The sequence below is a fragment of the Gasterosteus aculeatus genome, chromosome 8 (assembly GCF_964276395.1).
Source record: "Gasterosteus aculeatus chromosome 8, fGasAcu3.hap1.1, whole genome shotgun sequence".
Lineage (NCBI taxonomy): Eukaryota > Metazoa > Chordata > Actinopteri > Perciformes > Gasterosteidae > Gasterosteus > Gasterosteus aculeatus.
The window spans coordinates 2,576,125-2,591,905 of NC_135695.1; the positions used below are offsets into that span (position 1 = coordinate 2,576,125).

Sequence of the window (15,781 nt, forward strand, 5' to 3'; positions counted from 1 at the left end):
GCTGCCCTCCTTAATACAGGTACGTGAGTGACAGCAAACAATAACACCACGGGGACACAGAGGCCTGTACAACCACATGGACATACACAATTACCACTTGCAACACAAAATGACAAAGTACATGCAACTCGAATAACAGAAACCAAAAATACAACTACAATACAGATAGTGTCAGCATTAATTATTCTCTTTTTAGGGCAAAATCATCGGTTTATTTGGAGGCCGTGGGACATTTAGCCGAGAGGTGTTTTTGGGATGAGGTCAGCAAATAGGAGCGCTCATACATACTGAGACTTTACAAACGCACACTGAACTAACTGCTGCTCAGCGGCAAGCGTTACTTTCTGCTGTGTGTGTACATTCATGGTCCTCGGGCAGTAAGGGATATCCCAATACATTCAGGAATTCCCCTTTTACAAAGTGCATGTGTTTTCAAGTTGAAGATAATGGAGCAAGACATTGTAGATGAGATTGGGTGCTGATGAGGCCAAAAATCGAAAGCACACTTAAGATAGAAGCAGGAGAGTTTCAGAATTGTGAGGGGAAACCCAACATTTATCCTTTAATTCTCTGACCTACATTGCCAGTTAAAAAGCCACTAGGCTTTTCATTTCCTCCTCTCCATTACCATAGGGTAAACACAAACCTAGCGGGGAATTTCCTGTTATTCCATACGGAGACAGTTAGCAATCGCTAACATAGCAGATCGCTTGGGTTTCAGCTAATATCTCCAGAAATGGCCACTGTGTTTGCACAGCATTCGTTTCAGACTACACAGCTGTATCCTTGGAAACTTAATCGAGCGTAATTCACTGCACATTGTGGCCGTCGGGGAGGGATGGAGTTCTTCATGCAAGTTGTGTTTTGAGTTCTTTGTTCTGTTGCAGACAAGGTCTCGCGATCAAACAAAATGTTATTTTTAGAAGACGAAACAAGTTCAAAGTGATAAAAAGAGCAGGTACAAAGTAAAAAATTACCTCAGTGATGACCGCATCGGGGAGAACATGGTGAGCTTTTAAACCAGACACAACCACACCTGCCCCAGGTCCTCGAGGACACACTTTGGTGTGTCGTAATCTTCTTTGGGGGTTTTCTTTTACCAAAAGTGACATATCAGTGGTTAAAGTTGTGTGACCAAACCACAGACAACTCCATTGTGGCGTCCTGTTACACGATTGTCCCGCCCTGAGGCCGACCCTGCTTTATGGCCGTCACGCTGTAGAGATTGAGACCGTAAACTAGTACATCCAAAGAGTCATTTTCTCAGACGTCTTCACCTGTAACAAATCAAGCAGCAGTCCATTCTCATTCAACTGAAATGTTTTATTCTAGTAAACAGCACACAGCATGTAGAGAGGACCGCAGTTCAAAGCAGACCAGCGGCTGTTCTTTCCACGGCCATTAGTAACTCTAAGCAACTCTCCTAAAAGGTTTCTCATCAAGTTTACTTTTTCTTCTTCTATCTTTTATAGGACAAATATAACGGACATGATACTACACAGACTGTATACACATCGTATGCATCTCGATAAAGACCGCTCAGAGTAGTTTGCCTACATGGGAGGAAGGGCAGTCGAAGGCAGGAAAAAATATTATATAATATTCCACCAAAATAAAGTGAATGGAGAATAAAACAGGTCATCTCAAAATGTGTATATGCTGCTTAACATTTACTCAGCACCCGTTTTCACATTTTCAACCCATACAAAATATCCACTGTTAACAATAATTTTATTTTTCTCTTAAGATTGAGGATAATTAAGTTGTACATTTTACATTTCTTTAGCCGTCATTCTATTAATACTTTTAACTGCCAACATTGCTGATAATTTAAATATACTGAGTACGGTACATTGCGTTACCATTTTCATTCCCCCAAACAGCGAGAGTATTTTGAACTGAAAGGCTTGTAGATTGCAATCAAAGCAGAAACTTCCCCCACAAGGTGAGGGCAGCGGAGTGGCCGTTGGATGGTGCATAAATAATCATATTAAAAACACACTACGTATCAAAAAAGAAAACGACGGGTTTCACATGATACACAAAAACAACAATAAAAAAATAAACATCTATTGCACAATAAAAGTATCAGACAACAATATGAATGACGGCATTGTGTAAGCAGTACGCTGCTGACAGGCTGAGGTCAGAAACAGGTGGAGGGTCACAGGTGGTTCTGGGCTGGCTGTCCAGTATCAATACGAACTGGTACCAGCTGAAATGTGCAAGTGTGGAAAAATTGTACCGTGAGCAGGCTTCAAATACCTGGTCAGATTTGTAATACTGTTGCTTACTTCTTCTTTTTTTTTTTTTAAGAATTCTAAAATGAATTTGACCAAGTTTAGAAAAATGTACATTTGTACCTACATTTAAAATGTAGCTTTGTCAGTCACTTGTCTCGAGTATTGTTTTGGTGTCCAATTGACATTGAGCGCTAGTTCTCAATGACAAAACATTATTTAAAAAATCCTGTTCTTCCACTTTCACATGAAGATGGCCCCATATTCTACAAAGACCTCTGCTTCCTGTTTGGTTTCCATTTACACAATGTGAAAATATCCTGTTGATGCACATAGAAGTAGCTGTGACCACAGAATGTCACGGTTGAGATAGATTTGCCCTGAAATTCTCCTCCCAGAGCAGTGGGGACCATTGCATCCCGTGACACTCAAATCCTTTCCTACTCGTTTGTGTTTGCTTCCAAAAAAATGCAACGGAGCCATTGGCTGCAAGCAAAAGACCACGGAGACCAAATTTCAAATTGACGTTTTTAAATGTGTCTTTTTTTTTCCTCACACGGTTGTTCTGATGGCAGAAAATCCATAATAATAATCCATATTTAACTGTTAACTGCTGGCGACGAGCTAGCTTGTTAGCTGGCAGCTAGCGGCACGTTACAATAATGTAATGCCCAGCTGTTTGAGGACATAAAGGCCATTTAAACAAATTAACTACTTGGAAGCCCAGTATTTCGGGGTCAAATGACAAAGACTTTGTTGGGTAGGCATTCCTTATCAAAACGAATGCATGTTAGCTGCCGTTAGCTGACAGCTAACATTTCACCACAGTGTGACAGGAATAAGGTTAGCCAATGAGTTTCTATGGTTCGGAGGAAGCGCTTAGAAGGTGTCAGCAGTGCACAAGTTAGAGATGCTCACTATACAGCGACACTGATCTCTTAAAAGTACACTTTGTAACAGCTACAGCAAAAATGAAATATTCATGGTATGAAAACAAATGGCAGAGGAGAGGCCATTCACATTTCTGGCAGAATCTGTGACTGCACATTAATAACTAGAGCTGTTCAGTCTGATTTGGGTGAATTCACATTTCTAGCTTTTTTACTTCCAGAGCATGTGTGTAATATCTCGGGGGGATAAGGTTGTTCAATATTACAGTCAAGCTAATGACCTTCCATCATCTTATTGTACCTGTCAGTTCCTTCCTCCTTCAACACCAGGACAAATTTGACATACTATGAGAGTAGGTAGAAATTATGTCTAATCCCAACTGGATCCATTAAGCTCTTGTTGCAGCAGAGGACCGAGCCCAGAAGACTAGGACACTACGGATTACTCAGTCCTGGATGGGGAGATACATAATGTAGACGTTTCTGGCATAAAGTTGATTTTGGGATGGATGTTGAGGTTGTGAATTCATTGCAGTAAATTCAGCAACATTTAAAAAGGAGCAGTGTAGTTCATTTGGGGTGATAATTGTTTTTACAGTAGCCCAACAGAAAAACCCTACACTGGCCCTTGGAAGGGCCCTTCATGTTTTTGTGCTACACTAAAAGAGAGACAAGTGACTTAAACAGTAGTACATGAATGGAAGAAATGATTATGCCTTTAGGAGTCGTTGAGGGGCGCCTAGATTTTAAAAAGTTCCATCGGAAGACCTCCAGCACTGTATTACAGCAAAGTACTGCTCACGGTTCAAACCGCTCTCAAAAACGAAGACGAACAATCGCACCAAGCTCTACAGCCCATTTCTCCCCATTTCATAAGAAGTTATGGCAATGAAATAATGAGGAACTTCATGTCATCCCATAAAATTAAGAGTTACGGAGAAGCTATGTGCCCTGAGCAGAATCCGCCTGCCGACTGAAGCGAACTCTGACTGAAGCACATGATCAGTCGTGGACAGAATGCAGACTGGCATTTAGAATTATGAAACACATCGTCATATTTGAAACTGCACCACTGGTGTTCTGCATGAGACAGAAAGTCTTCAGTGACTTACTTGAGCAGACTGTCCGTCTCACTCAAACACGAGCCCCCGGTTCAAGTAAAAGGGACCAAGACAGTTAGTGGTTATGTCCACGATGAAACATCAAACTATTGACACATCAGAAATAGCAAATATTTCAAATTCCCAGCTTAACGACAACTGATCGCAGCCACTTCCAAACCTTCCCAAAGACTTTGCAGCTGGTGCTCGCTGGTCTGTGGATCACCGGATTTGGATGTTCTTTTAAAACATAAACAAGTCAAAATAATAACCAGCTGGTGGAACTGGTTGAAAAATCCTCCATGTCTATAAAGAAACCAAGGCCGTAAACATGGAAAAAAAGGGATCCCTTATCTTGCCTTTCTTGAGTTGATTGGAGTGTGAAATCACAGCATCAGGATTGAGAGTCCAGCATAGTTAGCTTTGTCCATATAATTAATACACTGGATAAAGGGGAGGGAGGGTGGAAGGGTGGGGACCCTGCAGCGTCCTCGCAGTACAGTCCAACACTGAGCAAAGAAAATAGATCTGTACAATCTGTTTGTTACTCAAAAGAATATGTCGTCATTTGAAGCAGTTATTTTCATTTGTGTGGAGAGGGAAACCGTGTAATGGATGTTCACCCGGTTTAGATATATCCATATATAACAACATGTGTACACACAGTCGAAAAGTAGTTTCTCTTCCTTTCCTCCAATATTATGACAAGATTGTTGGTTAAAAGTTTTCCCTTTTTCACAAAGGAGGAGCCACGGAGTCAGATAAGGGAGTGCCTCTCCTGGATGATAAGAAGCAACATACACTGGACTACTACCACCGGGGGTCTTCAGGGCCAAAAGCCAGCTCCAATGTATGGAGCGCAGTGCCGGGAGGCCCTCATCACATCCGTCAGTATTGGTGGAGCGTTGCATATTCATTAACAAACGGGCAATTGAATAAATTACCACATTCCAAGTGTCCCACATAGTGAACCTGGGATGGGTGGATAATCCAACCTTGTCTGGACTTGAGGTAAACGTCTATGATCTAGTAATAGTAGACACCAGTGTGGTATCAAAGGAAAACTGATATTTGGAGAAACCTGCTTCAATGTTGAGTAGCATCAGAGGAGATCAAAATCAATCATCATTTAAGCTCCTCCAGTACAGAGCGTAGCCTGTGTTAGCACAACGCAGAGGGGGACCTGAAGTAGAAAAAACACTCTAATAACATGGAGCTTTTCTCGTCTCAACTCAGTCTGGCTTAGTGACAGAATTTCCTGAGAAAAAAAAAAAAAGAGAAAAGAGGGATTGAAGAGCGTCAAATCCAGTCCTATCTCTAGAAAAAAATATTCATGTATCACTGCAATTCCATAGCGTTTCCATGGCAGCAACACAACCCTAAACGCAGACACAGCTCAAGCCATCAGAAGCTCGGTAAAACCGCGTCGTACTGATAATAGAAATAAAATCCCCTGGCAGTCTGACTTGTAGTGGTACTTTCTACACAGCTGATAGTTGCTACTGATATTAGCCATATCCCCACTTTGTGAGAAGCTAGGATAAAAAAACACGTTAAAATTGTCTGTCAGCAGTAGTACACTCGGGATCCGTCTCGTCACTGTCCAGTCGCAGGGCAACGGCTTGTTTCCTTCAAGCCCCTCTCGTCTCTTCCTCCGTTCCTACATGCAGACTCACCAGGAAGTTCTTTCTGCTCCATTCTTTGAGTCACGGCGAGTGGGGGAATCTAAAGTAGTGAAGGTGCAGGTCCAGTGTACGTGTGTGGATCAGAGTTTGTGTGCAGTGAGTTGCTTTGTGTCTGCGTGTTTAGTTGTCAGGATGGGGGGAGGAGGGGGAGGGTCGGGGTTCCAGGTCATGCGTTGGACATCTCGGCCTTGCTGAGGGCAATGGCCAGCTCCAGGTCGTCCTGCTCCTGCTGCCTGAGCCTCTTCAGCCGCTCGCGCTCGGCTCGCTCGCTCTCTCGTTTTGCCCACTCCAGCTGCTGAGCCTCGTTCCCAAGCTAGAGAGAGAGGCGGACAATTGAGAAATAATCTAAATAAATAAGGTAAATTGGAATTTTGTGTTCACATGTGAGGTTCTAAAATTTAGTGGAGATTATCTGCCAATAGGAATCATCAAGGATCTGCAATTAAGTGTTGGCGGTAAAAAAGAATAACATCACAAAAATGCATCCGTGGCAGCACTGCATCCCCTGTCCTCCCTGTCTTGGACGTCAGTCTGCAGTGCTGATGAATGTCGATGGTTTGAGGGGCGGGACAGTTATAGTCTCATGACAAGCATGTGGGCGGGACTGAACCGCACATCACTGTCACATCAAATCATGGGAAGATTAAATGTTATGTAAAATAAGTTTGGCAATTAAAAAAAAATAATTTATATATATATATATATATATATATTAAAATATAATTAAATAAAAAATTGGACTAAGAATAGATCATGGAATAGCAGAAGACATTGAGAGCAAAAACCTTTTGAATAAGTATAGTGCCAACTAAAACTGGACTAAAGCTAAAATCGCTGTTGGCTAGAATTAGACTAAAGCGAGCAAACTATGACGGATAAAGCTAGTGAGCATTTTCAGACCTCAGCTGCTTTCTACTTACAAGGACAACAGTGAGTAGGAAAATATATGCCTGTTTTAGGTTTACGGAGGAAGGTTATGAAGAAAGCTCTTAAATATCAAGCACAACCTTTTATTATAGTAGTATAACAATCTGTTTACACTCGTGACTTTAGTTTTCTGGCGTACTATTGTAGTATGGACGGAAATCCTTTAGAAGGTGGTTTCTGATAAAAAGGCCCGGCTTTAAAAGAGGAACAAGTGTGTTTGTAGCCTTGAGTTCTATCGACTCAGTGGCCACTTTATTAAGCACACCTGTTAAATATGAATGCGATCCAATACAGCAGCTCAGCAACAAAATCCACTTTTAGTAACATACTTGGGTTCAATTGTGATTGAAACCGACTGCTGGAGCTGCTTAGCTGGACTTCATTACTCTGTTTACAAGCATGAGTAAAAATATCTTTGTGCTGGATAGAATTAGACTGAATAGGCCCTCAGAGACCAGCAGGTGACTTAATAAGACAGTTTCAACATGTAAACAAAAAAAACCAAAACGGTGTATTCCATCTATTTAGTGCAATGTTTATTTTGATCAAACGTGGATATTGCTAGTGTACTTAGTTTAAAATGATACGGAATGGGTGGCAGTAATGAGTCAGAGGGACCCCAGCAGCCACCATGTAAAGCATGTGTGCGTCTGCCATGAGTGTTAAAAAAAAACGTTTGTTTGGTGTGAAGTTCACTGCGTGCTGGCTTACCTTGACTTTGTCCGGTCCTGTCAGAGAGGTGGAGCACAGAACAGAGGTATTATAAAGCTGCTGCAGTACGTACAGGACACCACATCAGACACGTGAAGGGGACACCTGCTCTGCTTCGGCTCAGCACGCCGTCTTCAGCTACTTCTCATACTGCAGGCGTCAGCCTGCGCGCCAATTTGTGTTATTTGAAGTGAGCTATGAGGCTAACGCTCTAAGATGGGGGGGCGGGGGGCGTGAAACAGAAGGTCTGGTGAATCCCTTCGCGTGCTGACCAACAACAGCTGGAGCTCAAGGAAAGCGCGGCTGAACAATAGCACCAAACTGAATTGTTAACACAAACACGAGGAATGGTAAAAAGTGGGATTGCCGTTATTATCATCGTGCTAGCAGTGAGATAGAACGAGCAAGCAAACATTCATACTGGGACATACTGGGTTTAAACAGGACTCCCAGAGTGTGTGTTCACGTTAGCTTGTGCAACTAGAATACCACATCTCAGTGGGAGTGTTAAAGGCCTTGAGCTTTAAATAATCAATAATAATATGTTTGCAACGGCTCAAATGAGATGATTTTGTGGGTGTAGACTGAATGTTTAAATGCTTCATCAGAGCTCTTTGAATGACATGCAAAATGCATTTCTAAGGGTTATTACTACTTTTGTATCTGAGGTCCCATGAAAAACAAAGCAGATCAAGGATGAGTAAGCGTCACAGTGCACTCTTAGAAAGTTCAGAGCCAGTGCAGTTTTGCTTTTGGGGAATCCTTATGAACAGGTGTTTTAAGTTCTCTGTACGTTCTAGGGGAACCAAAAACCTGTTGAGCACAAGTCAAAGCAGCCCATGGGGTTCTAGTGGGCACTTTTATTCCTGAGAGTGTGGTGTTGAGATAAACAAAGCGACCTAATAGGACATGCGGAACAAGAACAGACAGCCGAGTTAAAGCAGAACAACACAAACACGCTCAGTTGAGTGGGGATACTGCTGTGTCTCGGGTGAATACGATCAGCCTAATCATTGAATTGAGTTGCTGCAGTCAGACTGTGTCTGAAGGGTGTGTGTGTGTGAGATTAGGAATCAGGTGAGCATGGAGAATATATGACAGTTAGTGAAGCTAAAGCAGGGTGGAACCTCATCCTGTCAAGTTATTCCATTGTTACGTTCATATCGTAGGTGTGTGAGCCTACATCATATCATACTTTAACTTAACCATTTCAGCCGTATTTTAGTTTGTTTTCTATAATTAATTCAAGAAATATCATGCTGTAAAAAATATTAAATAATATATTCATATTGTAACAAGAGGATTTGAAAAACACTATATATTTAGCAATATTACGCAGCCTTTGCGGTGTAAATAAATGTGTGTTGTGTTCTACTAACAAAGCCATTGATACTCTATCAGCTTAGTATTAAAATGCAGACTGTATCTGGATAAATTCTGTTATAATGTAATTTAAATAAAGTTTTATTTGGCATAAAAGGTAGAAACATTAGGAATATTTTCTGGTTCTCTATCGGACCGTGTTCCTCTGCAGTTATGTGGTTATACACACACATGCCTTTCTTAACAGGATCCAAGATGGGAGACGAGGTCATTGTTTTAAAATCAGTGTTCGGGCTCCTACCCGGTAACGCGATGTGTAAAGTCATACAGCGTTGACGGAGATGCGTTCTCTAAAAGGGACATGTGGCCCGCTGAGCCCACTGGAATGGGAGTGTAGTGACTGTGCAGAGCAGCAGGACCTACAACAGTATCACCCATCTCAACTTACAGAACTGAAGTCTACAAAACCCGAGGCAGGCTCCTTAGGGTCTTTACTTGATGCCGAGGACGGGGCGAAGGGGTCTTTGCCGCTGAACGGGTCTCCCGGGCCCTTTTTACTCTGAAAGGGGTCGACGGCGTCCCCGCCAAACGGCTGGAAGGGGTCGCACGGTTTGGAGGGGTCCGCTGTGCTCACGGGTGTGCTTTTACCTGAAGACAAGAGACAAGAGGTAAGCATCGTCCCAGGAAGACACTTTAAGTGGGTCGTTTATTTTTCAAACCACACCGACCAATACTTGCTGCATAAAACAGCTACGTGTTTACAGGAGACAGAACAATAAGCGCCCAAAAGTCCACTCTTGTCAAGGTGGACGTTGGAAGCAGAGTGGGAGAGACAAGCCACCGGTTTCATCCCGGGCAGCTGTTGTGTTACAGCACGACAGCTGCATCCACGCAGAAAAACGTTCAGGTTTCAGAACGCGGTCCGGTAAAGAGGAACAACCAATCACAGCCCGCAGATGGCTTTTTGTTTCTCCTGTGAATATCCTTCTACGCTAAATATGTAAAGGATACCTACATCATTACGATATCTACTGAGGCAGGTGCACAAGCGTCTTTGACAAAAGGAGGTAGGGGCAGGGCCGGTGTGTTCCGTGATCTTACACCCAACACGTGAACTAAGGCGCTAGTGGGAAGGACACAGGAAAGGTACTTCTGGGATAGCAGAGCAACCATCTGTTTAGTGGTGACGAAGACATGCTGGGAGAAGAACAAAAACATGTTACATCACAGGCTTCAGGTCTCGCGTATCTCAAGAGGAGGCAGAAAAGAAAGTGCATGTGTTCACTGATAGATGGGAGATATAATGACTCGGCACTTTGTCATGCACGAGTAATTTTCGCCTCAGTGGACTATTCTGATAACGCATGATCTGACACGCACACACACACACACACACACACACACACACACACACACGCGCACGCGCACACACATCTAGTTCTCGTGGCTGCGCCCCCGCCCTGCTTCCCTGCCGCTGTCACCTCAAAGATACCGAGCAGCTTTTGAAAGCCACACGAGTTTCACCTCCACACGCGGCAAACCAAAGCTGTTTACATCCAACACGGCGTCTTTCACGTGCGGCACTGACATCCTCCGCTGGGTAGGAAACAACACACAGCCAGAGGACAGCGATCAAAAAAGATACCCACAAGCCCAACGGCTTCCTGGTGAAACACTTGTGCCCACATTACCAACTGTTGGTTCACCAACTCGACAGATTTCTCTTCTCAGAGCACAAATTCACATTCATGGTAAAAGACCACACTGATCTATTAATGCTATGTGGACCCGTTGAATATGTTCAGCAAAATGATAGAAGATCTCAACTTTAGAATAGCATCTAAATTGAACCCCAAAATATTTAGTTTTAGTTAGTGTAGTTTATTTTATTAGAGAAGAAAACCAGAAAGTTCTCCAGGGCTGAGGCTGAACACAACCGCGTTAATGTTTTTTTCCAAATGACTTCAACAGTTTATCAAATCAAAAAGGGGAAAAGCATAGAAGTGCATTCTTTATGGTTGGGATTATACGGGTTCCAAACGGACTTCTTGCTAAAGGCCTGAGGTAACGTTCGTTTCAAGGGTTCCATTAAGAACTTTTTAGATCCAGAGCACTTAAGTTCTCCGTGCGTTATTGAAAGCACGATGTCAATAGAGAACGGCCACAATGCAGACCACAACCCAGCCAAAACAGTAATGGCGAACCATGACTGTTGTGGGTTCCAACTCTGGAGTTCTAGATGAGCGAATGTTCCTGCCTTGACATTCATCTGTCTGTTTTCAGATATCTACTATTGCATTACTCCTACTGAGACCACAAAGATCTGCCTGAAGTGTGAACACTCTGGGATTTGCAAGAACATAACAAAATACATCTAGTTTATCCGGCCGCTGGTTCAATCCCAACATTATAGAGTCATGGTACGTCGGTGTCCTTTATTGACAGAGGCTAGAAACTGACCCTGGCAGAGGAGCGTGGGAACGTTAAGAGGACACCATGTTGCTTGTAAAGGTGTTAAAACCACAGGATCATGCACATTTAGCTCTTTTACCCAGATACCTCGGCCAACCGGGGTGAGCGGTTCATTTCACACCCCACGCTGAGAGAAACTGCATGCCTGGCAATCAGTTTTTTCCTCTTTCGGTAAACTGCACGCGCACACACTCGAGAAACCACAAACGAGCTCCACCCTGTTGTACAATAATCTACTGCATCAGTGGCATCAAAGTTTAATGGCTATCACAGGATTCTATGTGAATTATTACAGCTGCTGAAAACAACACAGCTACTGGGCCAATCTCAACTTATTATTTGTAGCAGTTAATCGCTGAACACGTTCACTCCGCTTGGCGTGATGGGAGAAAGTAACCGTCCATGCATGTTTGTGCACGTGTGAGAAGGCAAGTCAAATAAAAGATAAAGCATATCAAGATACAGTTTGCATGTTAATACCAAGCTAAGACCAGGTATAAATGGTACCCTTTTAGCCTGACCTTCTATGCACCGCTGAGTCCCACACACACACACACAAAAAAGAGAGGAAGCTGGTTTGGGTGTGTCTGCAAACAACAGGCCAGGCAAACCACATTATCACTCTTACAACATCACTTTTATGTGTGCCTACACACAAACACACAAACAATCATGAAATAAAGGTCCATATGAAAACCCAAGTGAACGTGAGCCTGAGTGACAGCTGCAGGACTTTAACAGGCTACGCCCTCCTTAGCCCCCTTCTACCACCACAGACGCCGCTCAGCGTGCAGTCCTGACGTGCCATGTTGTTCCAAGTGGATTTTGAAGAAGTTCCTTAATGTCAGTGCACAATGCATACAAATAAATATACACTTCCCAACCTTTGACTGGTACTGCATATCTAGTGAAACTGCATGGCATGTCAACGCGTTACGATATCGTTAACACAGTAATTAGCGCCACAATTATTTTACTGCGCGCTACTTCAGTTTCTTTTAATCATTATTACTTTGAAAGTCAGGGCCTCGGTGACCTCACACACACAGTGAGGGTGCGATGTTAATGGGCGTTGGCTCTGGAGGGGCGTCATCATGCGTCTTAACCAATGACAGCATTTAGGGGGCGGGATGAACCCCAAGTAAGGTACAGACTGTCAAGTGTACATTTTAATATTTAATGTCTTGCAGATGGTGGAGTTAATAGAACCAAATTTATTAAGAACCACGTTTGTTGTGTTTTTAAATAGATGTGAGAACAAGCTGCTCATAAGTAACTCACCCATGCCATTCTCCCCCCACCCGAATTCCCCCGGGTTTTAAGTCCCTCCATGCACCGCTTTCTATAAACATCAATGTACCAACATACATTTATAACAAATACTCCTGAACAGAGACTCCTTGATGAAAGAACAATGTTTCCGTTCGGAGAAAAAAATAAAAAAGGATTTACAAAAGTTAACATTATAACAGCACCTTCGGAGCAACAGCAAGTTAACTGTTTTTCTATAAACAACTAGATAAAATGTTAAGTGCCCCAGTAGTGGCAGAAAGCTTTGGTTTTATGTTGAAAGTAAAATTTACATAAATATTTTAACTGCTACCGGGTAAAGGGAATCCTGTGATTAAAATCCTTATTTAAAGTGTAACTAAATGTAAATAAAAGTGCGCAATACACTTTTTTTTTTAAATTAACCATTTCATTTTGTGATTAGCTGCAGAAAATTCATGCAATTAATTGTGATAAAAATTGTAATCGACCAGCACTAAATAAAACATAATTTATGCTGCCTGCAAACTTGCATTATTGAATTTTGTATATAGTGTCTTTCTGTGGTGTGTATCATTTGATACGTATGCACCACGCGTTTCATTTAGGTAGATAAATAAAATCAATGTATTTATCTAAAGATGAGACGGAAATTAATTGAAAAGATGCTGGAATGAAGTTGGTGCGAACAACGGCGCTGGTGAAATGCAAACATCTAAAGCCACAAGACTCGCTATTGCCAGTGAGACAGGATGGAATGAGGCATGTCAGAGCGCAGCGTGTGACAGCAATGACTTCTGAACTCCTCCGTGCCCACACTCAGTCCTTCCTGTTTACACAGCAGAGCAGTTTCAAAAAAGAAAAAAAAAAGAAAAAAAAGAAGTACTTTTCATCAGCGCCATACACTATATTGCAGGCTCCATTCAAAAAAGGTCCTTTATGCTGTGATCAAATTGATTGTCTTTTATTTAGCATTGCACTTTAAACGCGTTTCAAGGTAACTTTTATTTCTGAGATATCTGATCTATTTTTAATGCCTGAAAAGAAACAAATGTAAAAAGAGAAAAAAACATTTTAACGTCTCCATTTTGACTTTTTAAACTCTTAATAAAGGAGACTTTTGTCCCGTAAGTGTGTCATTACGATTTTTGTTGTACCAGTGCAAATCTAATTTTAATAACCTCAGACATAACCTGGAGCCCAGCTCCACTGTACTAGAGAGAACAATACGAGACATTCAAAGCCATTCAAGACAGATCTGAGAGCCCGCGGAGTGGGACACTCACCAGTGGGGGGTTTGGGCCTCGGGGGGACACTTTTCTTTGGTGGCAGAGCTGGCATGTCGTTCTTTCTGCCGAACGGGTCGTCCACAAACGCCGCCTGCAAAGCGGAACATCGTGTGGTTGATTGTCAACGCCCCAATCGGCGAAACAACTGAACGAATAATGGCATCAGGATACACTTCAACTTATCAGTTTAGATAAATAAAAAGACTTTATACCTTCTGGTAGTCAGGCAGCCAGCCGGCCCTGCCTTCAAAAGGGTCTCGGGGTTTTGACATGAGGCTGAAGTCTGCAAATCCAGCAGAGTTGTTGCTGCTGCTGCTGCTGCTGCTGTTGAACGAGCTGCTGCCGAAAGGATCCAAGGTACCGAACAGGTCTGAGGAAGAAAACAAGAAAATCCTCACGTAGGGATCAGCTAACTTAAAGTGTTCAGAATGGTTGGGACCCCCGCTCTTCTACTTCAACACGTTTGATACCATAGCTGACTCATACACACGGCGGATCAAAAGCATGGCATTCGCCTGAGAGCGACCAACGCAATCCGATGCATCACAAACTGCAGCAAAGGTGCCCAGAGAGGGCGACCTGCTGGCCCGGTGCCCCCTGCGGGGTCCAGTCCAACACTCGAAATACATTTGTAGTAAATACGTGGAGGGAAATCCCCACCAGGCACTTAAATGGATTGTACGGCCGGGAGGTCAGTGACCTTTCCCCCCCAGACTCTGATCCAGTTATGCTGGAGTCCAGCTGGACGTTTGTGACACAGTTGAGGAGTCTTCCCCCGTCGTTCCTGAGCTATCGTTTTCCCGAGGATGGACCGACAACCCAAACAAATAAACGCAGACGGCATAAAAAACTGTTTTGGGCCAAACGTATGGCTTTGCTCTAGAAATGATGATTTCGGTCAGTTGAGTCACCTCTCCGGTCCAAACTGGAATATCTCAACAATGACTGAATCATATGAACTTTTGGTGCAGATATCGAAAGTTCCCAATCAATTAAAACTACTCACTTTAGTGATTCCCTGGCTGTTCTTCCAATGAGGATGAGATTTGTGAATTAAGTGCACACACATTTTTTATCGATTGCCAATAAAATGAACGAGCAAATGTTGACATGGTAACCAACTAACCCATTAACTAGAATGGTGAAAATAGTCAACTTTAATCGTGCTAAACTTCAGTGTGTTGTCATCGACACAGTAAGCATTCTAGTATCAAGCATTTATGGCTTTCTGTAGCAAGTACAAGAACATTTTATGTATGGCAGAATCAAGAGCTGACCACGCATCCGTTATGATGGTGTTCTTCAGCAGCAACAGGCCTGCTTACGGATTAAGATTCTACGTTACCGTTTTGACCTTAATGACAGCCCATTCAAGTTCAGCTCATTTGGACTGACCGGAGTCAGCGTGGATGCTGCGTGGCTGGATTTGAAGTAATATGGACAGTCTGAGTCGGGAAGTGGGAAAGCAAACGTGACACCTTCCCTCTCCAGACGCCGTTTGAACAGGCAAACCAACACGGTAACCTCAGGCTGAGCAAACAGGGGCCCCGGTGTGGTGACAGGCTCCAGTTTCCTCCAGTCACTGAGGCATTCTAGACGACCCACAACGTGCATGTGTTTGTACGGACTACACGGATATCTTGGAGGAAATTAAAGATCTTTTTTTCCTGCTGAGGTGAACAAACAACTGATGCACTGACTGACGTCAGATATTCGTTCGTTCAAGAGTCACACCACCGCAAAACCAACCAAGTCCCTGCCAGAGACAGAAAGATGCCGCAGAAGTGACTCCAATCTAACCTCAGAATAGAGCTGGGAAACTGTTGAACCAAGATTCACCACGGCCACTGTGACTTTAATACCGATCCATCATGA

The 15,781-nt window shown here is 43.0% G+C and overlaps 1 protein-coding gene across 16 annotated transcripts in view; it reads right to left on the bottom strand.

The window, feature by feature from the left end:
- Nucleotides 1-1,302: 1,302 nt before the first annotated feature.
- LOC120823689 (epidermal growth factor receptor substrate 15-like 1) overlaps nt 1,303-15,781 on the bottom strand; it is a 28,902-nt gene continuing 14,423 nt past the window's right edge. For 8 of the 16 annotated variants that reach the window (XM_040183896.2, XM_040183894.2, XM_040183893.2 and 5 more), the window contains 5 exons: nt 14,119-14,276; nt 13,904-13,997; nt 9,372-9,524; nt 7,554-7,570; nt 1,303-6,228 (listed from right to left, as the gene is read on the bottom strand). In XM_040183896.2, the coding sequence (XP_040039830.1) occupies nt 6,082-6,228; nt 7,554-7,570; nt 9,372-9,524; nt 13,904-13,997; nt 14,119-14,276 (569 nt within the window). In that variant the 3' untranslated portion in view covers nt 1,303-6,081. Of the gene's footprint in view, nt 6,229-7,553; nt 7,571-9,324; nt 9,525-13,903; nt 13,998-14,118; nt 14,277-15,781 lie in introns of all 16 variants that reach the window. The other 8 variants (XM_078107994.1, XM_078107993.1, XM_078107992.1 and 5 more) reach the window with 1 other exon arrangement.